The sequence below is a fragment of the Wolffia australiana genome, chromosome 12 (assembly GCF_029677425.1).
Source record: "Wolffia australiana isolate 7733 chromosome 12, ASM2967742v1".
NCBI classification, from domain to species: Eukaryota; Viridiplantae; Streptophyta; class Magnoliopsida; order Alismatales; family Araceae; genus Wolffia; species Wolffia australiana.
Window position 1 is genome coordinate 13,862,446 of NC_135846.1, and position 27,874 is coordinate 13,890,319.

Consider the following 27,874-nt stretch of genomic DNA (forward strand, 5'->3'; position numbering starts at 1 on the left):
GAATCTCTGCACACTGTGCTTCTTATTCTTGCGAGAGCCCGTTACTCATAAAAGCTGATTTCGTCCTGTTTATTTGGAGTCCCAAGAAATCTGCAAACAGATCAAGTATGATGGATAAGTTCCTCGCTTCCCTCATCGAGCCTTCGATGAAGAAGGTGGTGTCATCAGCGTATTGAAGCAGGGGAATTCCATTTGATTGCTCCGATAGTTGATAGCCTTGCAGCAAGCCCTTTGTGCATGCTTGCTCAGTACATACTGCGAGTGTGTCCACTGCCAAGACAAACAATAAAGGTGCCAATGGGCAGCCTTGTCTCACTCCTCGTTGAGGTTGTATTCGGCCACCTTCTGGGCGTCCATTTACCAGCACCGTACAGGAGTGCGTTGTGATGCATCTCTTCACCCAGATTATCCATTCCTTGGGAAAACCCCTCCTCTTCATGGATGCCCATAGGAAATCCCAGTCTAAAGAGTCATACGCCTTGGCAAAATCAACCTTCCGCATGAACCCTCGCTTTCCCTTACTCTTCCATGCAGCTATTATTTCTCCGGCTGTTACTGCACTATCCACCAGCAGCCTGCCAGGAATAAAGGCTGACTGAGCATGAAGTGACTAAGAACCCCCACAGCATGAGAAATATCTGGGTGAATGTAAGTGAGATATGTAAGCTTTGCAACCAGCCTTGGGTAGTCCTGGGTCAACTGAGTAAGCAAGTTCTGCTGAACAGATGGTAAGTGCCTGACAGTCTGCTTTCCAAGATCCATAAGAAGCTCAATATTCTACTTTCCCTGCATAGGAAATACCTGCTGAGATGTGGCCGTGTCAATAACAAGTATATTGCAAAGTGGCCCAAGATGTTCGACATCAAATTCACATGTCAGACGCTGAGCCAACTGAGGTCCCGCATGAGAGTCAATCCTTGAGATAATAATAGCATCTGCATGGTCATTACGGATAGCTGCTGCCCTAGCAAGCGATGATGATAGAAAAGGGTGTGGCCGCCATTAGAATGAGAATAGCTGAAGAGCTTCATAGGATGCATTAAGTGGCGAACCAGGCACAGAGGAGGGCTGCTAAAAGCCAAAGAAAGCCATCTTAAACTTGCACAGAGATTTTTGGTGGAGATCACCATGAAAAAAAGTATTTTTCCACTCGAATTGCTCAAAGGGCATGCCACAGTGAGCAACAAAAACAAGCCAAACGAGATTGATTTTGACAAGGACAAACATCTCCAAAATGGTCAGAAATTCTCAAGTATTGACATCATCAAAACTATCGTTGGCATGGGGCTCTACAAACTGCAGTTTATTTGTTAACTGGACTGCTGTTAAGAAGATTGAGAATGAAAGCCCGTAAAAATCTGATGTCCGCACACTTTCCAGTTGTAAGTTCAAAGAGAAACATTTAGATGCAGTGCATTTGAACATCTGCATGGCCAAATACTTATCAACACCCCGTATCACGCATAGTCCAGCACACCACAATAGCACCAAGCAAATTAAATTGGATAAGCAGTAAGCCATGAAAAAGATTGAGTGAAATTATTCGGAGTAAGTACGTTTGATCTTGGAAGCAGATGGAAGACATGATGCAGCCCTCTTTGGGGGGGAACATCACTAACTATTTTGGGCTAATAATGGTAAAATAACTACCATCTTCGTGCATGGAAAAGGAAAACTACTCATTTTACCCTTTTCTCTCTCTTTCGTGTCTCATCTAAGATTCGTCCCCCCCAATAGAATCAATGGCATCAGAGTTGGAATCTTGGTGTAAGAAGATGAGTGGAGTAAGTTGAGTGAGGAACTGAAAGAACAGTGAAGCAATTTATGGAAAAATTGCTAATCTTGGAAAAAGTATTGGCTCATCGACTCCGACAAGTGGTTGATGATTTAGTCGGACCTTTTCAGTCTGCTTTCATTCCCCTTTGACAGCAAATCAACAGAGTACTAGTGATGGGGGAAATCATAGCGGCATGGCAGAGAGAGGTGGAGAGAGGTTTCATGAAGGTTCTTCATAAACCTAGGGCACAGCTTTTATGTAATCACCCAGGGTATTAAACGGACCGAGGCTATCGGGTCCATGATAGCCTGGGTCCTATCTTTTATGTAATCGCCCAGAGTACTTAACCCCAGGGCGCAGTTGAATCAGAGAGATAAGAGATCTTTTTGTTTCTTTCTCTTCTTGAGCTTCTTCTCCTGAAGGTTCTTCCTCCTAATCCTAGGATTAGGGTTCACAGATGATTCACAACTGTCGCTTGGAAACTTGATGAGATGCTTCTTCTGGAAGGGCCCAAGTTGACAAACAGTAGTGTGTCTGCTATGGTATCATGTGAGGTGGTTTGCCGACCAGTAGACCACATAGGGCTGGGAGTACCACATCTGCAAGACATGAACACGGCAATGTAGACAATGGGCAGGCAAGAGTAAGGGACTGAAAGAAGACATGGTCACGAAGGTCTTGAGAGACTGTTACTGTACAGAGCTGAGCTGGGAGCTGTGATTGAATCCAATCAGAGGGGCTTCCAGTTTTTCGCATGTATGGGACAGATTTTCCTGCAAATTCAGTGGTTTTTTGAATCAAACTGGAGTACAAAGCCTGTTTCGATACTAGATAAATAATTGGTCAGCCTCAGGCAAGCTGCGAGAGGCTTTCCCCTGCCTCTTTGCATTGACACAGAATCCTCAAGCATCAGTGCGAGAGTGTTGGGACGAGACAGGGAACACACTCATGGAGGGTGCACTGTCTGATCAGAGACTGGAAGACCTGCTGAACATGCAACAGTCCGTATTGCACATAGAGGACCACCACTTGAACATGAGACAGCTGGGTATGGAGTTGCTCACCTATTTCAGTTTGGAAGGTTTACAAGAGGATGATGCCATGATCCATACATACCGACATTTATGAAAGCAGAAGGTCCTGTCTAAAGTGTGGATCTTTGGATGGCTGCTTCTTAGGAGAAGAATTATGACACATGTCATCCAAAAGCGCATGATCCCAAACACATCAGCATCCTGCCCATGTGTGCCCAAGGAGAGGAAGACTGCTCTCACAGTTGTTTTAGTGTTCTTTTGAGCAGGCAATTTGGAGATCTCAGAAGTTCGTCGGGGTGGATGCGACGTCTGATGAAACATGTCGGAGATCACTCTAGGGCAATGGATCCTGAGGATGCTTGGGTGGGGAAGGCTCCTTGCAGTGCTCTGGGCTAGACCCCAACTGAGTAACCACATATTTATTGGGAAAACATTATGCAATATGCAGTTCCTTAAAGTTGGGACAGCCAAGAAGGCAATGCCCAGTCACAGCTAATGCCTAATGCCAACAAAAACTTAATCCAGAGGCAGAGAACCATGCATCTTTTCTCAATTATATAATACAATGAAGTTCTGATAAACACTTCAATAAAATAACTCACTTCAATGAGAAATAGGAAAAGATTGTCTGGATAAACAGACCCAATGAGAAGAAAACAGCATTGAACTTCATTATAAACCTGAAAAATACACAGAATCAAAACAACATGAATACTGAACAAAAACATAATTGAAAGAAGAGAATAAGAATTCATAAAACTGATGCCCACAAAGATGAATAAAAATAATATATAAAGATGAAAGAAAGCTGTCCCAATTTAAAATGGAAAAAGGGGAGACAAAAAAATCGTGCAAATAGTTTCTATTTTGCAGTGCTCCAGGCAGCATGGCTGAAGCAGAATGAGGTTCTATTTAATGGGAGGGAGGTGCCTCTGGACGGAGTCACACAATTAGTGGTGAGTCTTGCCTTTTCTTAGTTTAGAGAGAGGTGATCAAAGGATGTGAGGGCCCTTCAGATCTCTGATTCGCTCTTTTGAGGAACATACCATCGACATTCTGTTACCATCCACTCCGTCTAGTAAGCCCACTAGGGGCATTCTCGTCTTTCGAATCTCCTTTAAATATGTAGCCCTCCTCATTGGAGGACAGGATATGAGATGTTAGTCATTCTTTCCCTTCCAGTCGTATCTTCCCTCTCGGCGACGTCCACTGCGTCGAGAACATCTCTCTGGCGATGCCCACTCCGCCGCTTTCTCACCGCTCTCGTTCCCTCGGCGTCGTCCACCCTGCCAGGGTTAACCTCGTCCTCAATACAATTCCAGCTGGGACCGTATCACATTCCCGCAAGATAAGTCAGTAAGTTCGTTACACCAAGTCATATGTGGTAACTCCCCCCACAGCAGTGATGGCCTATAAATAAACAAGAGAGAGGAGATAGGGGGTGATCCTCTTTCAAGAAGCGACCCCTCTATTGGTCAGCATCAGCTGAAGGCCGCAAGGAAGGCACCGACAACCAGAGGAGAGGACTATCTGCGCTTTCTCAATCTTGGATATCTTCTCCTTCTATCTTCTTGTTTCTGTCATCACTATCAGAGACTTCACCACCTCACATGTCAGTCTGGATTCAACGAACTGCAATTCCAACAATACATTTATCTCTGTTCTTGCTGATTTTTTATTTTGGGAAATATTGCTCAAGAAGGTTCCTCTTGAATTCCAATTTGATACCTCATCAGTATCAGTCTAATGAGTATTCACTGCACATAAAAATACCCAACCAAGAGGATCACCGATCATGGGTGATCTTCATCGCTTCTTTCAAAAGAAATACATACAGTTTTATTCTAGTCCAAGTTCACTAACTTTAAAAACTACAAAAAAAAATAAAGAAGTGATCAAAATGAAGTTACAACAGAACTAATAAAAAGAACTGTACAAACTTGGATAAGAAAAGATAAAGTGTTTAGTTCAAAATCACCCAAAAACAGAACGAAGGTACTTTTCTGGCTTGGTGCCTTACTAAGCCCCATTTATAATTATGAGTTGATGGAGCCAGTCAACAAAATTCTAGCAGAGAATCTGGATATAGGCCCTGTAGTACCCACTGGCACAGCTAAGTTCATACCCATAAATAAACCACAAGAAGGTACTTCTCTCGCTCTGTACCAGACTATTTTACGCTACTATAAATGATTTGGTGGAAATGGCGAAAATATTTTCTAGCAGCAAGAGGGCTCACTTGTGCAGCTACGTTCATAGAACCAACTTGTGCAGCCATTCAGCCTAAGGAAAAGACTATTAAAAAATTCTCACAACAAGAAGAGAACTTAGAGAAGGAGAAAAATTATCAATGAAGGATCAAATAGGAAGGTAGTATATTGGGAGTCATACATAGGCTCCCAAGTAGTAAGGAGCTTTGAAAAGGTAAAACAGGAAAGTGACAAAAAATGTGGAGACCTTCCCTCATAGCCCTATTAGATCAAATAGGACTTTCCCTCGTGGAAGAGTCTTTTTGGATCTAATAGCTAACATATGTGAGAGTCCTTGATGAGATGCGGTTATAATGTGTCAACTCACCAGAATGGCCTCGCCCTAGTAGAATATGGGGACATTTGTTTTTGAAAGAATTTAGGTCATCTTGGTGGATTAATAGTGTCCTATCAGCTGACACATTATAACCAATGTCTCCTCATTGAGTCTATTTAGTTGAGGTGCGCTCACACATAACGATTCAAAAATGATAACCCTCTGCTCAAAATAATCATCTCAGATCTGAAACTTTTTATGGTAACCCCAAATTGAGTCTGAATCATCTCCCAGAACTTCTTCAGTGTTTGGCTGACTTCTGACTTTGCCTTTAATAGGTACACGTGTAACGTGTACACTCATCGATAAAAATTGTAAACTATTGTGCACCTGCAAGGGTAGAGATAAGTGTGGGCCCCCAAAGTACACTGTGCACACAATAGAATGGAATTTAAGTAGGTTCACCAACATTGCTCAAAGCAGCTCTATAGTGTTCTGTCAGTGGACGCCCTCACACACCAAAGTTGTAACATCAATGCAGACAAACGAGGAGAGAAATAAACATTTCAAAAATTAAATGGAGGGGTGTTCCAGTCATTAACATTCTCTTCTGCTTGCTCCTCTGATTCCCTTGGCTCTGGAGACGACCATCGGCTAAGAAGCACTGGTGATCTCTATCCTTCAGAAGCAGCAATCCTCCATCGCCTTTAATTGGTGTAGTCTTCTTTCCACCTTGTCATAAAGAAAACATTCATACACGGCATTCACACCTACCAGGAATTTCTTCTTCCTAGTGACACCAGCCTCTGGGTGGAGGCTGACAATGATCAACAGGGTAAGGCAGTCATAAGTTGAGCCAGAGGCATTCATGCCATGGCTCTGATACCTAGACAGCTCTGCTGGAGCATAACAGACCAGAAGCGAGGCTCCACATTTAGGGTTTCAGAAAGAAAAAGACAACCTAATTTTGTGCTGAGTGTCTGGGAACTAAATACCCCTGAAATACATTAGAGAAGAGACTTCTGAAGTGGCTTCATTCACATAGAGAAGTCACTCAAAAAGTGAAATAGAAAGTACATTCAAGTGAAGTTCCAAAAGGCTTGCAAAAAGGTCCAGCAGTGTAGAGAGCTTTTTGACCTCTTCCAATTATCCTGCCATTAAAAATTTTGGAGTTTTCTGCATTGAAATACCATATTACATTCAAGGGATCCTAACAGAAAGAAGCTTAACAAAGTTGCAACTGCCAAATTTTAAATTATAGAATATGGAAACTGTGAGGGCCTAACGAGCCTAATTGTATCACTAGGCCTATCTATCGTATCTCTCCGAATCTCATCTCCCAATATCCCATATGAAATATCCCTATGCCATGTCTCCCTTGACCCTATATAAAGACATGTAATCACCCATTTGTAATGATCCAATCAAGTATATTCTTGTGTATTCTCATATCCTCCCTTTATCCTAGGTTTTCCCTTGGTGTCGCACTCCTCTCGGGTAGTGGGCCTCCTCTTGCAACCTTACCACCATCTCAGCTCTTTCTCCACTTGTAATTCTGCTAGTATCCAAAGAAACATCAAGGAACCCTTTTGCATGCATAAAAATTAAAAATTGATTGACTTAAATGGAAATACATACCCTTAGTTTAACTGAGAAATCAGAATTTTTTTCTTTTGAGTCATAGATACTAGCCAAGGGAATAAGTGCGCTGAGTATCCGTAAAAGACCCTATAAAAGGTAAGTTGCACTTTGAGTTCGAATATACTGTTTCATTGCAACACAATAATTTGACCCAAAGCATTCAGTAAAAGTTCAAATAGGTAAGTAAAAAAGTCAAAGACCACTAAAACATACAAACTTCTGAGTATTTGAAGAAAACTATCTTCAGCGGAGGAGACATCACCAAAAATTGTTAGCTGGAAACTGAGGTGGTGAGAGAGAGAACAGACGTCGAAAATTTTCTTTGATCTTTTACTTTTTTTATAATGAAAAGGTGGAAGACCACCCGAACTCGATGGTCAACCCAAAATTACAATTGATATATTTGATCATGACATAGTACACGCCCGGCCCGCCTGGCCCTTTTTCCCTCCTTTATGTCTTACTGAACCAGTAGGCTATACATTTCTCCAGATCATGTAGCACCAATTCCAGCGACGCAACCTTTCCCTCAAATACCACCTCGTTGCAGTGTAGTCACAACGTCCAAAGCACCGCAAGGACCCTTCCCCAGCTCGACCGTCCTCTACCCACCCTTCCAGCATGCATCATCTGCCGTCACGTCCCCCCCTCCCAGCTGCTGTGCTCTCCAAATGGCATACGCAAAAGGACACTCAAAAAACAGGTGAGAACAGTCTTCCTCTCCAACGCCACACATGGAACACGCGATTGGTGTGTCCGAGAACATGTGCCTTCAGAGAGTACGTGTCATAACTCGACGTCTAATAAGCAGCCAGCCAGCAATTCGCCCTTTCAATGGTACCTTCTGCTTCCATAGGCATCTACACGTACGGATAATCTCTGCATCTTCTGTCGTACTCCCCCGGATCTGTTTATACACTTCACGAACTGACTACTGGACTCGCCTCCATAACCAGCTGTCCCTTATCCCATTGACGGGCAGTAGATCCACTACGGTCTATTGCATATTCAGGAGATCTTCCAATCTCTGTTCAGACAATGCATCATGCAAGATTGGATTCCATGTGCCGTCCCAACAGTCTTTCACTGAGGCTTGTGAGCTCCTAGCCAATGCGAATAGTCGGGGGAAAGCTTCCCATATCGGACCTCTTGTTCACCAGTCATCAAGCCAACAGCGAAAACACGCTCCATCCCCTAATCTGGGTACAAAGAACCCTTGGCTTCTTTGATCTTTTACTAGGGTTTGGTTCACTACATTTAACAAGAGAGGGTGATGAGTTAACTAATGGGAAGAACCATTACCCAAAGCCAATAAGTAATCCTATGATAGGCTTCTTGAAATAAAATAATAAGGTCCATTCGACATTCATCATCGAGCAGAGAGTGGATGTTATCTAGACCCAGCTAGTCACACAACTCATGAAACCTTGCAGCCACCAGGCCCTCAGTGAAGATATTGGTGCAATGCTGAGATGAGGGGCATATCTTTGTTGGAGTTGTGATCCACCTCAATATGCTAGGTGAGATAATGCTCCAAAAAAATCATGATCAATGTTGGAAGCAGATTTTCGATCACAAAAGAGTTGAAATGGATGGTTACAAGACACCTACAATTTGGCAATGCGATTCTTAATCCAAAGGCTTCACAGATGCATTGAGTAATGCTAAGTTCCTCTATTGGTAACATAATTATTCTTCAATCAAAGATATGATATGTTCACTTCGGGTCTCGATAATTGTTCAGAATAAGATCAGAAGAGAAAGAGAGAGAGAGAGAGGAGGGCTGGAGGAATGCAGGATGCCGTCGAGCAGGCAGCATCATGTGCTTGTGGAGGAGACTAGGAGAGGGCCAGAGACAACAAATGTATGATAGCACTTAATAGGCGTCGAAAGCCCTTTCCTCTTTTCCGATCAACTTCTTAAGTAGGCCCTCTATTGGGCCTATCTGGGTTGACCTGTTGCCCTTCTGCATGGGCCGGGGTCGACGTTCAAAGATGTGATTGTGTATCTCATCATGACTCCACCCTAATGCAACCAGTTTTTCCTCAAACTGAAAAGCCGGGAATTGTTGTCTCAACAGCTCGGCAAATTCCGCGTTGCCTCTAAGTCAGGGAGCCCCTTCCAGTGCATGAGAACCTGAAGGCCTTGGGCAGAAGGTCGGAATGCTGTAATCTGCAAGGGGGTGACCTTCCATTCCTTCTCAGTGGAAAGGCCCACCAGAATAGGTTTTTGCACACGGTCCCCCAGTGCACTTCTGCTACAACATATGAAACACTGGGTGAATATGCACTTCAGCTGGTAAGTCAAGGCAGTATACCACCGGTCCGATGCAGTGGGTGATGAGGTAAGGGCTGAAGTATTTGGCTGCCAATTTTTTTGTTCAGTGTGCCAGAGAGGAACTTCATGCAGTAGGGCTTGAACTTCAGGAACACAGTGTCACCTTTTTGGAACTCAACATGATGACGGTGGCTATCAGCGCAGAGTATCATAACTGCATGTGCGCTCTCCAGGTGTTGACGGAGTAGTTTGGTCGCATTCTTGGAGAAGATTATCCAAGTCTTCCAAAGGCGTTGTGGGCTAACGTAGCGCAGAAGCATCGGCAGGTCTCATCCTTACACAGCCTTGAATGGTGACATTTTGATGGAGGCTTGGTAGGACGCGTTGTAGCTTAGCTCTTCCCAGCGCAGCCAGGTACTTCACTTCTGTAGTTGGTCTCCCGCAAAGCAGAAAAAATAGGAATCAAGGAACCAGTTGATGGCTTCAGTCTGTCTGCCAGTTTCCTTATGATATGCCAAACTATGTTTCAATTTTGTGCCGTGTAGCTTTTGAGGTTCTGTCCAGAAGTGGCTCAAAAAAAACACTGCCGCGTTCAGGCACAATCGTGTGTGGCATGCCATGTAGCTTCATGATCTCTGTTGCAAATTTATAGGCTACTTCTCTGGCAGAAAACAGGTTGTGCAAACCAATGAAGTGGGCGTACTTACCGAGATGATCGACGACGACCGGAACGTGATCCACGCCCCTCGACATGGGAAGTTCTTCTCTAGAGTCCATCAAAATGTCGTCCTGAATTTGTTGGGGTATGGGTAGGGGTTGCAAGAGTCCCACCGGAGAGAGAGAGGACGCCTTGAATCATTGACATTGAAAACACCCTTTGATGTGTCTTGATGTTGCTTTTCATACCATGCCAATAGAATTGTGTGGCAACCCCCTTGTATGTTTTGAGGAAACCCCAGTGTCCCCCCATGATGCCATCATGCACTTCTGTCAAGATTCGACAAATGATCGAGGATGCTGCCAGTATGACCAAACGAGCTGCGTGCATCAAGATTTCCTGAATCAGGGTATATTTTCGTGACTGCTGGGCGCCTCGAGTAACCTTTGTATTATTTCCTGCAGTCCTGGACCTCATTCTACTTTGTGTCATATTTGTGCCATGTCACCCCAAGTGGAGAGTGAGACGGCGTGCAATGTCATGTCTGATGGTGATGGTTGGTGTGGAAGTGCATTGGCCACCTGGTTTGAGCTGCCTGCCTTGTATTGAATGGAGAAATGGTACCCCATCAGTTTAGAGGGTAAATGATGATACTCACATTGGATCTCTTGTTGCCCGAGCTAGTGCGTGAGGCTTGGTTGATCAGTGTGGATGATAAACGCGTGGAACATCAAATAGTGGCGTCATTTCTTGATTGCAGGACCACCGCCACCAGCTCTCTAAGATGCGTATGGGGTTGGAAAGCATCTTGAAGACTTGATTAGGAGGTTTTCTTGGAGAGGAAATGGATCTAGGAATAACAAGGGGATGTCCTTGGTCTCTTGGGATGTAGTGGGCAGACCTGTGAATCATGGGGGTTGGGTTTTCTCCATCTATAATTCAGACATTTGGCACTGTTGACAAAATGGGTGGAAAGAATTATATGGTCAGAGATGGATCTGTTCTCAACACTCTGAAGGACAATTATGACTCTGAACCGGACTGGGCAAGGCATGCAATTCAAGTTAGGGATGGCATGAGACAAATCTTCCCCTGCACCGGGGAATTTTCGATTGCCAGACTAGGAGATGGTTCCATTATTCGATAATGGCCAGTTTATTGGTTGGCTAGAGGTACACTACAAGTGGAGTTTCCAAGACTTTACACCTTTGCACGGAATCCGCACATCACAATCAGAGAGCGTTGGAATGGAGCATCGAACCCAATTTTGGAAGGGGCTTTGTTGAAGCAGAGGGTTAAAGAATTGATGGGCATGCAATAGGCACTCACAAATCTTAGACCTTTGAGTGATATACAAGAGGCATTGCAACTCCTTTTCTGTCAATGATGTCTTCATGAAGATCAGAGGGGAGTATCTACCACCACATGTGGTTTTTTGTGGCAGCAGAAAGCTCCCATAAAGGTGCAGATTTTTGGCTGGTCGTTGATCAGTCGGAGACTAGTGACACAAGCCATCCGAAAGAGAATTTTCTCAGAAGCTTCGGCAGAATGCATAATGTGGACAAGACGCGAGGAAGACAGTTCTCATCTCTTCTTTGGGTGTCAGTTAGTCCAGGTGATATGGGCATCGCAACAGATCCTAGGGTGGATGTCTCTCCTGATGAGGCCTTCTAGGATTCTGTTAGGGAAGGCAGATCCAACAGAAAGATGAAATGGGGAAGGCTTCTTGCAGTGCTGTGGGCAATCCGGCAGCATCACAACGAGGTGGTGTTAAGGAAAGGATGGCCTCAAAAGACAACAATATTTAGACATGGAATCACTTGTGGCATACTGGTTTAGAAGGGGGTGAAGAGGGGCCTTTTTGGTCATCTGGCGCATTAACCGTTCATTTATTTTAGTAGCATCAGGTTGATCACCGATCTCGTGTCAAACCCTAAACAGGACAGGTGGCTGGTGAACGCAAGGAGGAGGACAACAAATCAGACCAAAAATACAAAATTACGATAGTTTTACGGCATACCTATAAATTTTAAAAAAAAACGAAATTAAGGTCACCCCAAAATTGTAGACCCGTCTGATATGATAAATAAGTATGATCGTTAATAATAGTAAAATTAACGATAAAATTAACTTGTCTTCGTTGACAGGCTGGCAAGACAAACTTGCCCTATTTACAACTAGGGATACTATCAGAAACCATCTCAGGATTCCTCCCTCAACCCTAGGCTGCCAGAACCGTAACAGAGAGAAATCATCACTGCCCTAAGTGATGTTGCACAAAGGATAGTTCATTAGTGATTTAAACACCATTATATAGGGGTTACAAGGTTGGGCCACCTTTAGAGCTCATTTGATGCAACCAATGGTGGACCATTTGGCAACATAACGCATAAGGGTGGAAATATGATATGTTCTTCTCAAGGAAATATAAAAGAAGGCGATTTAAAGAATCAGGTCCATGTCAGCTCAAGAGGAATAAGAGGTCCAAAAACCCTATAAATAAAGACAGGGAGAGACCTACAGCTACGAATTTCCAAGAAGTTGTTGGGGTCCCGTCTGGAGCACGGGAGAGGCTGGAGAACAGGAGAAGCTTGCATCCAGAAGAAAGGATCTCTCAATCCTGGTTCCTGGTATCTTGAATTCATTTCCGTTGAAGCTACATTGCACCAACTTCGTATAATTCTCTCGTTCTACTACGCATTGTATCGAACTGATTAGATCTTCTCTCACGAAGACACAAGAAGGTCACATTTTTTGATTTTGTTTTCTTGATCATATCAAAATACAATAAAGATAAAAATATGCTTTGCACAGAAATGAGAAGATTAATAAATAGTAAAAGATACAACTCAACATTAACCTCAAAATCAAGCAAAGGTGGTCCAGTGTCGGTCAATAGGGAGGCTTTGAGAATAAAATGCAAGCTACAGGTGGTACTGAAAGCAATTTCCTGGTCTCTCTTATATCTAGATCAAAAAAAAAACCAGAGTATAATTGGTCAGCACTTTGCAAAGATACACCGGACAAAACTCAAGGCTCATAAAAAATGTGAAATAGAAAAGACTTTTCTTACAGGTCCAAGGTATGTTGGATAAGCCTTGGCAAAGCCGTCTTGAGTTGGGAACGTGAAATAAGACCAACCATTTGTCCCAAAGCCTCCAGAGTTGATAGCCGAACCTGTTAAAAATTGACCAACATGATGTAAAATCAAGTAACAAAAGAGAAATACACTAATGATCATACAAAAAATATAGAGAAGAAGGATTCTAGAAAAACTGAAACTCGATTTCAAAAAATAAATTTCCAACCAAATTTAAATCAAAACCTGTGGGGACATCATCGCAAAGAAAGAAATGCCACAAATAACACATAATGTACAAGTTTACATCGCTTTTACGATGTCTCATACACAAAGATGATAGTCATTGCAACATCTTAAATATGCAAAAAGTAGACAAAAATCGTAATTAAACACTAAGGCTGAACAGAGGAGACAGGTCCGCCTGTGGGAGGAGAGTCCCAGAAGTAACTAATAACTTCCTCTCACACATGGTGATTTATACTTGTATACATATAAAAAGGCCAAGGCAGGAAAAGAGAGGGAAAAGGCGTTGTCACTAAGGACGAGGGAGTTCTCTTAAAGCCATGCCCAACAATTATGACCTAGCAAATTGCCTTCAGCTTTTAGATCAATGTCATAACAGTAGCTTCACCCTGCCTGGCCTAAACCGCGTTTCAACTCATATATACGACACTCATTTCATTGATCTGCAGAGCTCTTGGCGTCTCATTCTGCATTTCTCTGGCTGAGTTCATTCTAAGGAAATTACCCACCATATCAGGCACAATAGTAGATTAGCACATCCTTCTCTGTCCGGGATACTTGCACAAAGTTCAGACTAAGACATTGTGGGGGAATGATGGACCATCCGCACATGCTGCGCCATATGGAAACAAAAGATTCCCCTGAAGGTATGGTTCTTTGGTTGGCTGCTTTCAACGAAGACAAGCGGCCCAGGTCCTAAGGAAGAGGTGGCTCCTGAAAGCCTCTGCAGAATGTATTATGTGTGTAGGAGACAAAGAAGACTGCACCATCCATTCCTTGAATGCCCGTTTGCCCAAGCAGTGTGGGTCACCAGCCAAACACAGGGTGATATCTTCTCGAAAGATACCTAGGACTCTATAAAGGACGATACATTCCAGGGGTGAGAAGGCCCAAGTCAGCCATTCCCCGTGCTCTGGGAAATATGGTTGCATAGGAATGTGGTCACCGCTGGACTGTGTTGTACATGAAGTGTCTAGTCTTGCCTCTTTACGGTTTTAAGGGCCACAGCCAGAGAGAGTGGTGGCACTTTATGCCTTGCTTGTACTTAATGATCAGTGGCATTTTGAGGGTCATTGATTTTGGGTGATCTTTAATTTCCTCAAAAAATCATTCTCAGACACCATAGTTCCAAGGAGCCACTGATGGAGGAGAGATTCTTTAGATTTCTAGGTTTCATCGAGCAGGTCCTCTGATGGAAGAGGTTCTTCCGCAAGGCGATCAAACAAACAACTTGCACCCAGGATAGTTCCACCAGCTTGTGTTAAACGCAGCAGTTTTCTAAAGTTATGTCCTCTTGTACAATAGGCCCATTATATAAGCTCATTACGATTCTCTTTTTTTTAAGAGGAAGAAGTATTCTTCCTATAAACTCCATGTAGCTAAACCTAATGGATCATGGTGTTAAGCTTCTTTCCCCTTGAGTTCTGTCTTCTCCGGAATACAAACTTCTTCATGGTATCAGAGCTTCTTCGGTCAGACTAGGAGACGATTCCCTATTTCGCTTTTGGAGGGACCAGTGGTCTTTGGATGGCCCTTTATGCGAGACATTCTCTCAGCTCTATGCTGCTGGCCAGATGCCCCAATGCCACAGTGGGGTAGTGTTGGGAAAACACATGGAATCCAAGGGTAGACAGTGCCCTGTCACACTAGAGGGTGGCAGATTTCTCGGGCATCCAACAAGACTTGATTCAGTGCTGGCCAAGCCATGGATAACAGGACAGATGGATTTGGACAGGTGCTCCCTTTTCTGTTTGGAAGGCCTACACGAGGACCTGTTAGGGAAATGAGGACCAATCAACTATCCAGGCATGTCGGACCATTTGGCACCTAAGGTTCCACCAAAGTTTAAGATCTTAGGATGGCTCTTACTACGCAAGATACGGGTGACACACATCTTCCGGAAGAGGATATATCCTGATATCTCCACGGCACGCACTTTATGCGCAAGTGGCGACAAAGACTGCACCATTTATTCTTCAAGTGCCCGCTCAATCCAGGCCACCCAAGCACAGTTAGCGGTGGACGAGACGTCAGAGGGGGTCCTTGAAATGATCCAGCAGCGAGTATATGTTAAGAGGAAGGCTCGATCAGGGCCTATTACCTACATAAAGGCCTCTCTCCTACTTAGAGGCCCAGCCCTCAACATCTCCTACTTAAAGGGCTCTCTCAAGGCAGCTTGGGCAGGAAATCACACAGCAAGTTTTGTCTCCTTTCTCTGTTATCTCTTCCCTCTCGTCTGGGTTGTGACCTTGCCCTACCTGGCTTGCAGGTTGGCGTCCTACCTCTCTGGCCGAGACCATGGCTGCGCTCCGGCAAACCATCACCAAGATCCTCGTGATTCCCATTTCCTTCCTCTCCACCCCGGGAACTTCTTTTACCCTTTGTCTCCTTCCCCCTCTCTCTTCTAGTGTTGACGCTACATTGGCATATTTGAACTTGTCTCAATGAATTTGGAATTACATTGCGATCATCAATCCGTCCCCGGCACGGAAATGTATCAATTTGGTATCAGAGCCAAGCCTTCCCGGCCTCCCTCATGGAAGCCAAGCCGGAGCACTCGCCCTTCTCCGAAAGAGACAACGCACTGGCCAAGGCCATCGCTGATGCCTTCGAGCGCCACGTCGCGCCGCTCGCCTCTCAGGTGCAGATGCTCTTGTCGGCACACCAGTAACAGCACTGTTGTCAGTGCTCCCGTCCGCCATCGATCCCTCATGCGAAGCGACCACCGCCCACACTGTAGCAGCTCGCGACGACAAGTTCCAGCTGTCTCCTGTCACGGAGGACTTGGTCGCGACCGACTCCTTCTCCGACAACAAAGACAAGGGGGATGGGCTGCTGTCACCCTCTTCTCTTGCCGCCGCCGCCTCCCCATCGCCAGTTCAGGCTCCTCACTCGCCCCCTCTGCCGCAGGTCCTGTCAGCCCACGCAGGTGGGTTACCCTCCCCACGCCAGCAAACCCTAACAGGCCGCCGACACAGGGGAAAGGGGCCCTGTGACCCTGGCCCTCCATCGCAGCCTTGTGAGATGGGCCCTTTCCCATTCCCAGGGAGGCCACCCCATTTCCAGTCAAGCCCAACCAGCTTTGGGGCAGGCCCGGCACTCAACCGGGCGGGCCGGGCCACTCAGGCTTACCGCTGCCTGGGCTCGGCTGGGAGGCCCTTTGCTGGGACGAGGACCGGACCGCTCTGGCCTACCATGCTCAGTCGGGAGGCCCTTCGCTGGAACGAGGAAGAACAAGGCGGGGTTCTCGCCAGGCTCGACCCTTCGGGAACCCCCGCACCCTTTTCGAGCGGGTCGACATGAGGCTCCACTGGCCAACGCCGTGCCCGCTGGATCGCCCAGGCCGAGGGAGGCGATTGTGATTTGATTCCAGACAAACCCTAGAATGGGTTGGAGGAGGTTGATTGAGAGAGGAAGTAATGACATAAACACTAAGAGAGTACATAGGAGGGTATATATACCCTAAGAGAGAGAGAGAATGATAATAGGGCTAATGGGCTTATAGGACAGGGCCCATTAGCCCATGAGGAGTAGTATCTCACTAACAACCCCCCCCAAGAGAAGTATGGATGTCGTCCATGCCTAGCTTGGACACAGCACGTTGAAGCAGAGGGTGGGATAGTCCCTTGGTGAGGACGTCCGCGGCCTGGTCAGTGGAGGCAACAAAATCCAGGTCAAAGATCCCTTCGTCCATTCGCTCCTTGAAAAAAAAGCGATTGCGCTCCATGTGCTTGATGCGTCCCTGCTGTCCAGGGTTCTTGGCCAACGCAATCGTCGACTTGTTGTCGCAGTAGAAGTGAATCGGGCCAGCATACTCCACGCGGAGATCGTGAAGGATGCCGTAGATCCACTGGCCTTCAGAGGCCCCATCGGCGAGGGCGCGGTACTCGGCTTCGGCACTGGAGCGGGACACTTTGTCCTGCTTGCTGCTCTTCCAGCTGACGAGGCTGCCAAAGACAAACGTGCAGTAGCCCGTGGTAGATCGATAATCCACAACGGAGCCGCCAAAGTCAGCATCGGTGTAAACCTTTACTGTCCGGTCCGTGCCTCGAGCAAGCCCTTTCCGGGGCAACCCTTCAGGTACGCAAGTACTCGGTTGGCGGCCTGACGGTGAATTTCCCGTGGGAAGTGCATAAACTGGCTGAGCAGGTTGACAGAGAAGGCGATGTCGGGCCAAGTGTGCGTCAAGTAGAGCAGCTTCCCCACCAGCTGCTGATACCGGTGGGAATTCGTCAGCAGCGAATCCTCCCCTTTGCCCAACTTCACGTTGGGATCAATGGGAGTGCTCACCGGCGCACAGTCGGTCATACCTGTTAGGGCCAGCAGGTCGACGGCGTACTTCTGTTGCGAGACAAATATCCCACGAGGGGAGTAGGCTACCTCCAGGCCAAGGAAGTATCTGAGAAGGCTGAGGGCCTTGATCTCAAACTCCTTAGCCAAAGCGGTGCCGAGGCGGACGGCTTCGGCAGCATCAGATCCCGTGATAAGGATGTCGTCGACGTACACGGCAAGAATGGAGACACCGGTCGGGCTGTGACGGAAGAACAGGGAAGCATCTCCATTGCTCTGAGTGTACCCTTCGGTCTTCAAAACTGAGGAGAACCGACCAAACCACATGCGCGGGGACTGCTTGAGTCCATAAAGGGACTTCCGCAGGCGGCACACGTGACCGGGGGGGGCGAGTGAGTATCCCGGCGGCTATCGCATGTACACCTCCTCCGTCAAGTCGCCGTGCAAGAATGCGTTCTTGACGTCGAACTAGCGGATGGCCCAGTGGAAGTGCGCTGCAAGGGCCAAGAGAAGACGGACAGTCTCCATCTTCGCCACTGGAGAGAACGTCTCGAAGTAGTCCACGCCATAGGACTGAGTGAACCCCCGACCCACAAGACGAGACTTGAGGCGTTCGAGAGTACCATCCGCATGATGCTTCTTGGCATGTATCAACTTGCAGTCCACCACCCTCTTGCCAGGAGGGAGTGGAACGATGTCCCAAGTGTGGTTCTTGAGTAGAGACTGCATCTCCTCGTCCATCGCCGCTTTCCAATGAGGAGAAGCGATAGCATCGGCTAAGCGGCGAGGAATGGGACCCGACTCGATGCAAGTAAGAAACAGCCGGTAAGGAGTACTCAGCTGGTGGAAGGAGATATAATGAGATAGAGGATAAAGGGGTGTCTGGGTGCACTGACGGAGCCCTTTCCGTAGGGCAATAGGCCATCCCAACTGATCATCATCTTCGGCAGCAGGTTGGGATGGATTGGCCGACGGAGGATGAGCGGAAGAAATAGATGGGGGAGACTCACCGGGGGGAGCAACAGACAACTCCCCAGGAGTAGAAGGAGACTCATCGGAGGAAGAGGGTTCTCCGGGAGTGGAATGGGGAAAAACAGCGGGAGGAGAGACGTATGGCAACTCACCGGAAGGTGAAAAGGGTGACTCACCGGGAGAAGATGATGCCACAGGAGAAGGTACAGAGACCAACGGTAGTGGCAGGGCTGCCGCAGCTGGAGGAGGGGGCCGGGTGGCCGGAAGCGAAGGAGAGGTGGACGACGGAGAGGAATCAAAGGGAGATAGATCATGGAGGGAGGATGGCGGCGTTGGAGCAGTGGGCTCCACGATCGGAAATGGCCTCAAGGGAGGAGCCGAAGGAGCCTCATCCAACGGAAGGCGGGATGAGGCAGAGTAATCCCCAAAGTAGGGTTCATGCTCGGCAAAGGTGACGTTTGCCGAGATGAAGAAACGCCGAGAGGGCGGATGATAGCACCGGTACCCTTTTTAGAGGGAAGAATAACCCACGAACACACACCGGAGAGCTCGAGAATCGAGCTTCGTGTGTGCTGGAGACATGTCATGTACGTAGGCGGTGCAACCGAAGATCCGAGGCAGAAGTCCCGTCGGCAAGGAAGCATTCGGGAGGCCACACTCATCCGGTCCAAGGGGCTGGAGAACTCTAGGAGCTGGGTAGGGATACGGTTAACGAGATGAGTACTCGTCAAAACCGATTCTCCCCAATAATGCCACGACGCCTTGGAGTCCAACAGCAACGTCCGAGCCGTCGATGTAATATATCCGATCCGGCGTTCGGCCATGCCGTTCTGCTCGGGTGTGGCCACACAAGAGGACTCGTGGAGGATGCCCCGGTCGGCAAAGTATGAGTCGAGGTCGGCGTTGAAGAAGTCCCGTGCATTGTCGGAACGAAAACGCTCGATGCCCCGACCAAACTGCGTCTGCACCATGGCGCAAAAATGGCGAACGTTCTGCGCAACCTCTGACTTCGCAGTCAGTAGGTAGACCCACGTATAGCAGGTAGCTTCGTCCACAAAGAGGAGAAAGTAACGGTGCCCCTTCAAGCTGGCCTGCGGGGCTGGTCCCCAGACATCACTGTGGACTCTGAACAGCGGGGTCGAGGAGTGAGACACGGATGGAGTAAACGAGGATCGACGATGCTTGGCTAACTGACAAGCTTCACAAACCAAAGTCTTAAGGTCCAATTCAGAACACAACAACGGAACAAGACGCTGTAAAGTCGAGAAAGGCGGGTGCCCAAACCGCTGATGTGCCAGCAGAAGACGTCCCCGACGCTGCTCAGCCACCGATCGAAGCGTCCGGTGCACCAGGAAGCATTGGGACACCTTGTCAGACAGAAACATCCCGTCAGGCTGGAGATGAAAGGAACAGGAGACGGCATCGACTAAACGATGCGGAGACATAAGGACAGCCCGCAGGTCGGGGACATGCAGGACGTTGTGGACCACACCAAGGCCGTCCACATAGACTGCCCCGATTCCGGCCACACGGAGACGTCCACCCCCAATCGTGAGGACAGTACGGCCACCACTATGCCTCTCGTAGGATACAAACCGGTCATTGAGCGGGGTCATGTGCTCGGTAGCCCCCGAATCAAGTACCCAGGTAGTATCCGAGACGACAGGTGAGTGGAAAGCCGTATGACCACAGTGCCACTCATCTGAGGAAGGAGGAGGATGAAACGCACCAAAACCACCGAAATATGCCGTGGACTGGTTCTGCATGGCAGCCATCTGGTCACGGAGACGAGCCAAATCTGCCTGGAGTTGGTCCATGGTCGTAGTGGAGGCACTGGCGGAGGACGAATCAGGCTGGGCCAACATGGCCTTGCCTTCTGCGGCCTCCTTCTTCTTTCTCCAATCCATCATTCTTTTCTTGCACTTGTTCTTCCCGTGGCCCGGTTTGCCGCAATACGTGCAAATCGTCGTCCCAACTGGTCGGGCTTCGGAGGTGGGCGTAGAGAGAATGGCAGCCGAGGAGGCAGCTGGTGCAGGTCCGGTCAGCAGCGCGGTTGACTCACCCGGAGGTGCTGAAGAGGGAGTCCCATGTAGAAGAAAGTGGCTCTCCTCCTCTTGGAGCTCCTTCACCAAATCCTCGAGTGTAGGAGGGCCTTCCTTGCGGTGCAAGGCACGACGACGAATGTCATCGTAATCGCGATTCAGGCCACTGAGGAAGCCCATGATCCACAGGAGAAGCACGTTCTGGTACGTCTTGCACTTCGGGTCATCGGTCGGCAGGTAGTAGTCCACTTCATCCCACATCTTCTTGTGAGCAAGTGCATAGTCGGAGATCGACATCGAACCCTGACGAAGGCTGTTGGCCTGACCTGCAAGGGCATAAATGCGCCACCAGTTGTTTTCCCTGCCACAGAAGGACTTCGCCTGGTCCCAGAAGCCTTTCACCGTCTTCTGATGGGGAAAACGGTCGCAGAACTCAGGGGACAGTGTGTACGTATACAGCCAGCCGAGAATAAACTGTTCTTCAACGTCCCATGCTGCATGATGCGGATGTTCGGCTGTCAGTGGTTCTTCAGTGCAATGCTTGAAGAGCTGACGCGCCTTGAGGTTGGTCTCGACAAAGCGAGTCCACTGAAGGAGATTCGGTCCCCGTAGGAGGGTCACCTCCGGGACCGATGGAAGAGGATGGGCCACCTTGTAGGACAGGGGCTTCTCCAGAAAGTCGGTCTCGGTGAACGGCATGGTGCTGCTACGGTGCTGCTGCGACGGTGCTGCGGCGGTGCTGCAGCGATACTGCCGCGGTGCTGCTGCGGTGGTGCTGCCGCGGTGCTGCTGCGGCGCTGCTGCTGCGGCGCTGCTGTTGCGGCGGTGCTGTTGCGGCGGTGCTGCGGCGCTGCTGCTGCGGCGGTGCTGCGGCGGCGGTGCCGCGGCGCTGCTGCGGTGGCGGTGCTGCGGTGCTGCTGTGGCGGTGCTGCGGCGCTGCTGCGGCGGGTGCTCCGGCGGTGCTACAGCGGGGCTGCAGAGAGATTTCTAGGGTTTCGCTAGAAACCCTAGAAGGATGATACTGGGTAGCGGAGGATGATGTCAAACCCTAGAAGGTCGCTAGCCAGAGGAGGGTGATGTCAAACCCTAGGAGGATCAAGAGCACAATGGCTCTGATACCATGACAAACCCTAGAATGGGTTGGAGGAGGTTGATTGAGAGAGGAAGTAATGACATAAACTCTAAGAGAGTACATAGGAGGGTATATATACCCTAAGAGAGAGAGAGAATGATAATAGGGCTAATGGGCTTATAGGACAGAGCCCATTAGCCCATGAGGAGTAGTATCTCACTAACAATTCCGCTTCGTAATCGTATCTTGGGCAAGTAAATCACCCCAAATCGTAATACAATTTCAAGATTGTCGTCCAAGGAGAGTGGAGAGGATGAGAGGTTCCCGGGGGTAAGAGAAGAACGGGAATGGTCGGGGGGAAGGGCTGAGCTGAGGAGGTAGGGATCAGCCGGGGACGAGCCGCCTGAAGACGCGGTGAGGGAGAGGCGGTCACGAAGACGGGACCGTAGAGGAGGATAGAGCTTGGGCAAGACGAGAGGAGAGAAGGGAAAACAATCACTCAATATTACTTCCAGTCTGCCCTCCCCCGAAGGAGGGCTGTGCTATTTAAAGGAACGTAAAGGTAATTATGCCGAAAATGCCCTCGAGAGCACGGGAACCCTATCAGATTGCCACTTGGCCGACGCATCTCGCTGGCTGTCACCTGTGCTTCCGCGGCATGATCACGTGGCTGAGCTCGGGCTGGGAGATGACAGGGTTGATTTTGATGCGGTGTCAGACTCTTCATGGCAACCTCCACTATGACATCCCCAGCGAACTCGCCCTGGCTTTCTGGATGGCCCTCCAGACAAGGGTCGCCCACAACACCGTATGGTGGAACCTCCCATCTTCTTGGAAGGGGACCCGGACCGCTGGTTTTGGCCCTCGTGCATTACTTCTGCTCAGTACCGGTGGATGACGCAGAACGCCTGCACATCGCATCGTCATACTTAGACAGATGGCATCAGCGTAGTTCTGCTGCATCAACAATTGCTTGGGCTTTCAAGACTGGCTTGATTTCAAGTGACAGCTCAACCGTCGTTTTGGCCTCAAATCACGGGAGGCGTATCACCACCTCGTCCACCATCAGCAGAATAGGTTCGTGGACGAGTTGGTGGCCCCCTTCATGGAGCTTGTCAGATACTTGCCAGCCCTCGCAGAAGACACGACGATGCATGCTCTCCACACTGCCCTCCATGCCAAAGTGAATCGTCTCCGACCCCGCACTACTGATGAACTGATTGATTTTGCCTTCGAAGCAGAGTAGACCCTTGCTAAGCTGCAAGATCACGGGGACCGCTGAGCAGCGCAACCATTCCAGCCCCCAAAGGAGCGCCTCCTTGGATTCTGCCCGTCGCACCTGGGGGTCCAAATGGGAGGCGAGATAGACCTCCACCGGCATGCCACTTGAACCTCACGGAGGAGGAGTTTCTGCGCCGTCGGACACAAGGCCTCTTCTTCCAGTGCAACAAGCGGTTCTCCCCGGGACACGGCTGCCGCAAGGACCTCTACATCCACATCATCATGTATCATCCGGAGGATCCTATAGTCCCCCCCCCCGACTCGATGGTTTGGCATCTGAAGATGACGAGCCGGCCGACGACGCCTAGCTCACTACGGTGCAAGTGGAGTCGTTGGCTGCCTTGGGTCTCACTTCACCCCGTGTCCTCCAGATCCAGGGGGTCATCCGCGGGCGGGAAGTACGGGTCCTCATCCACGTTGGCGCAATGGCCAACTTCATTTGCCGCCACCGCGCGTGCCAACTAGAGCTCTCCTTCAGCAGTACGCCTCCTTATCAGATCCGTTACGGCAACAGCAAGATTACCCATGGCAACACACAAGTCGCTAACGTCCCCGTGGGTCTCCAAGGGTACACAGCAGTAGTCACCCTCTTGCCGGTTCCCAACCTCAGCACCGATGTCATCCTCAGGTAACCGTGGTCGCGCACCCTTGATTGGACTCAGACGCATTGAGACCTCTTCCTCCTGAAATTTCAGGTGGACAGTGTGTGGCACACCTTTGCGAGCGACCCTGACAAATGCTGCTCCCACAGAGGACGCTACCAGATCGACCGAGTGCCACGGACACTGAACGTCATGCACAGCTTGCCCTGGAGCTTTTCGCCACCCTTCCCCCGCATCGGCAGACGTCCACGCACTCATGGAGCAACATTTTCCCTGTTGTCTCATTGAATTTCGAATTACATTTTGATCATCTATCTGTCCCCAACACGGCAACATTTCAGACTTTTGGGAGTTCTTAAGGCAAGGGGGCCCTAGGAGGAGGGTCGAGGGAGGAGGGGGGGTCGAGCGATGACAGTGTTCTAGGCAATTTGGCTACACCGCAATGAGACAATATTTAAGGGGCGTAAAGTGTGCAAGGATGTGTTCCCCCACGAGGTCGAGGGCCTCATGGCTTCATGGTTCCCTCGAGGTGTAATCAGATAAGAGGAGAGCTTCAGTTATCTTCACATGTAACTTTGGGTTGTTACCACTTTGTCATGTTAAAACATTTTTCACCTCGTGTTTTAACCCCCTCCCTTATCTGGGTCAACAACCTTCTTTTTTTTTTGAATTCTTTCTAGCTTGGTTCCCTCTTCAAACGTCTTTCTTTCTGCAGTTCTTGGCGCACATCTTGGTGCCAATCATTCTTGGCACGCATCTTGGTGCCAATCATTCGGGTTAAAACATTCTGGGGCAAGCAGTTTCTTCCCATGGGTGGCTCTTTTTTGCCATCAATTCTAGTTCTTGGCAGTGGCGGTAACAGTGCTCGTATCTCCTCTAGTCAGTATTTCCTGGTGGACAAACCTCACCTACTGGGATTCGTCACGCAAGCCACACACCAACTTTGCAGACTTCACATTGAACACGGCACCCCAAGCACCTACTCTGCACGCTATGCCTACACTGCTCCCCCACAGTGGTTTCCATGTGCCAGCCTTGCTTTCTCAATCCATTCTTTATGCCTAATTGAGGTAGACCCTAGTGGCCAGTTACTATGGAATCTGACGACTCAACTACATCTACAGCTATTCCTCCAGGGGTCACTACTGTTCAATCTTACCTCGATGTTGGCAATTGGCAGTATCCTCTCCAGAATTGTGTTTCAACAGCTTCAACTGTCTTCATTGGCATCAGTATGTTCAAGTGACATTGAAAGGGAAGCTTATGAAACATCTCATCCATGAGGCAGTGATTTATGGTTTCCGAATAGGAACATCTTGTTTGTGTTCTTGAATTGAAGTTGATGGCAATGGATGAATCCCTTCCAGTGCCGCCAGACAAACTACCAGTTATTTGTGGTTTCAAATTAGAACATATTGTTTGTATTTTCTAGTTGAGCTGGTTTTACGTACCAGAATAAGTGACTAAAAGACAAGAAATGTGGGCCACTGATATGCTCTTCTATACAGAGGACTATTGGAGAGCAGATCAGAGACTAGAACTTCAATTATTTTCCCCAAAGCAGTATTACTAGCAACCTCGAATCAAGAGTTCAAGAACGGGTATCACCGTTAGGAAAGAATATAAGGACGATGATGAAATCACTTCTGGAGTTGGAGGATTAACCGGATCAGCCTAATCTCCTTTTGGAGTTGGAGGATCTCCCTACGCCAGACACTAATAAGCCAAAAAATCTCCTGATTCTTTGTATCACCTCAGCAACCGAATTTCAAGAAGTCACCTCCTCAAGAATTTGAGCCCCTCCTCCTCGTATTGCTTCTCAAAGGCATCAGTCCACATGCATGCCTTTTGTTCGCTTCCTCCTCCATATGTATATATGTGGAAGGGCCATATCATCCACTTATAACACCTGGCCCAGTCAAATCACTTCTTCCCTCACCTGAGAATAATTGACTCAGATTGAAGAAAGGAAAGTCAAGTGGGCCATTTAAAAGAAAGAAAATATGGCCAAGAAATAAGATGCTTACTAACACATCTCCAGTCAGAAAAGTATATCAAGGAGCAAACTTTTTTTTTTCTTGAACAATATCAAAGAGCAAACTTATTAAATTAAAATTTTATTTTTATAAATTTTTTGATGTTTTCTGTAATGATAGAGAAAATAAGAATTTTGAGACATGTTTCTATTGAATGAAAGAGAGTACAAATCAAAATTGAAAATATCAGGTCATGTTTTCTTGTTGGTCAATGTCGCAGGTACACAGCAAGCAATACCTTAGTGTCTCGAGAGCTCGCCCACACCTTTAAAAGAAGTTCAAAAACGGAATTCAGATATGACCTGCACCATTAAAAGGATTTATCAAAAATACAAAGTTGTTCAATGTTGCATAAAGATTATGTTATGCAATAATACAAAGTTGACCACATCGATGGTTCTGACTGGAATGGAGGAATATGTCGTTCTAGAGTTGTATTGTACAAGAACATCGACTTACATAACCACACTATCGTGCAGCCAATCACATGGGAAATCGACACTACACTGCCCTGCAGCTTGAAACCAACATCTTATCGCTGAAAAATGAAATAAAACAACGATCAGTTTCAACTTTATAACATAGAGACACCTTAGAGCCCTAAAATAAAAAATACCGTTCGCAAAGATTGGCCTCTGGCTGTCTCGTACACTACCCAGAATCGGTAATACTCGTGAAAGGACATCCTTAAGACGGGGAATGAACAACATCGCTTGAAATTGCATAAATGTAGAGATAAGATAGTCAGTATCAGACTCAGAATGGATGACAAATTATTTGACGGCTGCTAACGACCTTCACCTTTGTCTGAAGCAAAGTCTGCAAGGACTTGGACCATTGCTGGTAGGGCTGAACTAGGTCCAGAGAAGTGGCGAAAAATTTCATCCATCATCTTCAATTTCAGAGAAATAAATAGAACATGATACATTTATTTCTTTGAAAATCAGGTTAAGTAAAAGGATATCTGGCTGTAGCCATGAAGAGCAACAGTTTCTTCCACATTCCAAAGAAGAAGACGTGACTTTTACCAGGTCAGGCGCGTGAGAACCTAATGAAACGAGTAAGATGGATGCAGATCTTTGCCATTCCGCATTCAACTCCTACAAAAACCAATGAGGTGTATAAACATACGAAACTTCGACTCAGCTAATCATTTATGTTTCCTCAGTTTCATTCGTTTGATGGGTGAAGAAAGCAAACAACCATTGGTTTCGCCTTCTCCACCAGCTTTATCATTAAATAAAAGAGCAATCAATCTTTTTTTTGTGTAGAAAGAACAGTGAAACGTTTAAAAGCTGGATGGATTAGTATACCATTGGCTTAGTGACCTTTGAAGAAGAAATTTGAACACGGAGCATACGATTGTAGTCAACATTAAGAATAGATCACATTTAGCCTATCAGAGCTTTGATCACACGAGTTACAATGCTTCAAACACATGTTGAAGAACCACCTTAGAAGTTATTATCTCCGAAGTTGCAATCCGAGCGAGATTCGTGATGAAGGACTCATTAACATCCTTGGCGTCCATTGCTCCGACGGCGCAGGCCATCACAGAGAAGATCCCGGCCATATTTCCAAATCTCTGCGTAACACAAATGCACGCCGAGGACCGCAATTAAACACAAAAATACGGAAAAATCTTCAAACTCCTGTCCTTCCTCAAAAAAAAAACCTAAAAATTAAATCACTAACCCGACGACCACCTCGCGAAACAGCAGAACAGCAGTTTAAGACTAGAATTGGATTCCTGCGGCAACAAAAGCAAAGCCGATAAACGAGCGCATCAAAGTTATCGATTAAGCGTCATCGGAATTACAGTGGAGCGATATCCTGAAGAGCAGCCACGGCAGCATCCCTCACTTCTGGAGAATCATCGTTGAGAGAGGCCGCCAGCAACTGCACAGCGTCTAGAACACGAGAAAAACGAACATGAACGAGAGAAAAGCAACTGGAGAGGAGTAGATACAGCAGATCAAAGACTACCTGCAGCAGGCAACGATGGCGACGACGAGGCCATGGAAGGAGCTGTGGAGGATCCCGCGCAGGAGAGAATGGTAGTTACCGTAGTACGCGCAGGGGAGCAGTTCTGACGGGAAGCTGTCCGCGCTTTATATTAGGAAGAACAAGAACTGGAATTTTCAGTTTTTTTTTGAATTTGTTTGATAAATCGACGTGGCATTTCACTCCGACACCTGTACGGGGCTTTTGGGTCAAAAGTTCCCAAAAATAGTATGAAAATTGACAAATAGGGATTACAATTGATGAATATAGTCTTTTCATGTTTATCTTATCATGGGTGGCTTGGCGTGATCTTTAACACAGATCATGACACGACACG

At 47.5% G+C, this 27,874-nt stretch overlaps 1 protein-coding gene across 2 annotated transcripts in view; it reads right to left on the reverse strand.

Moving 5' to 3' along the window:
* Window positions 1-27,640, reverse strand: part of LOC144710218 (ARM repeat superfamily protein) — a 117,395-nt gene extending 89,755 nt beyond the window's left edge. Inside the window, exons 1-13 of one of the 2 annotated variants that reach the window (XM_078583923.1) lie at window positions 27,520-27,640; window positions 27,353-27,443; window positions 27,229-27,283; window positions 26,987-27,118; window positions 26,562-26,633; window positions 26,335-26,425; window positions 26,150-26,245; window positions 25,993-26,071; window positions 25,772-25,835; window positions 12,987-13,090; window positions 12,774-12,879; window positions 6,976-7,065; window positions 3,414-3,491 (exon numbers count right to left, since the gene is read on the reverse strand). In XM_078583923.1, coding sequence (XP_078440049.1) covers window positions 3,414-3,491; window positions 6,976-7,065; window positions 12,774-12,879; window positions 12,987-13,090; window positions 25,772-25,835; window positions 25,993-26,071; window positions 26,150-26,245; window positions 26,335-26,425; window positions 26,562-26,633; window positions 26,987-27,118; window positions 27,229-27,283; window positions 27,353-27,443; window positions 27,520-27,553 — 1,092 coding nt within the window. In that variant the 5' untranslated portion in view covers window positions 27,554-27,640. The remainder of the gene's footprint in view (window positions 1-3,413; window positions 3,492-6,975; window positions 7,066-12,773; window positions 12,880-12,986; window positions 13,091-25,771; window positions 25,836-25,992; window positions 26,072-26,149; window positions 26,246-26,334; window positions 26,426-26,561; window positions 26,634-26,986; window positions 27,119-27,228; window positions 27,284-27,352; window positions 27,444-27,519) is intronic. The other variant, XM_078583924.1, reaches the window with a different exon arrangement.
* Between the last annotated feature and the right edge of the window lie 234 nt (window positions 27,641-27,874).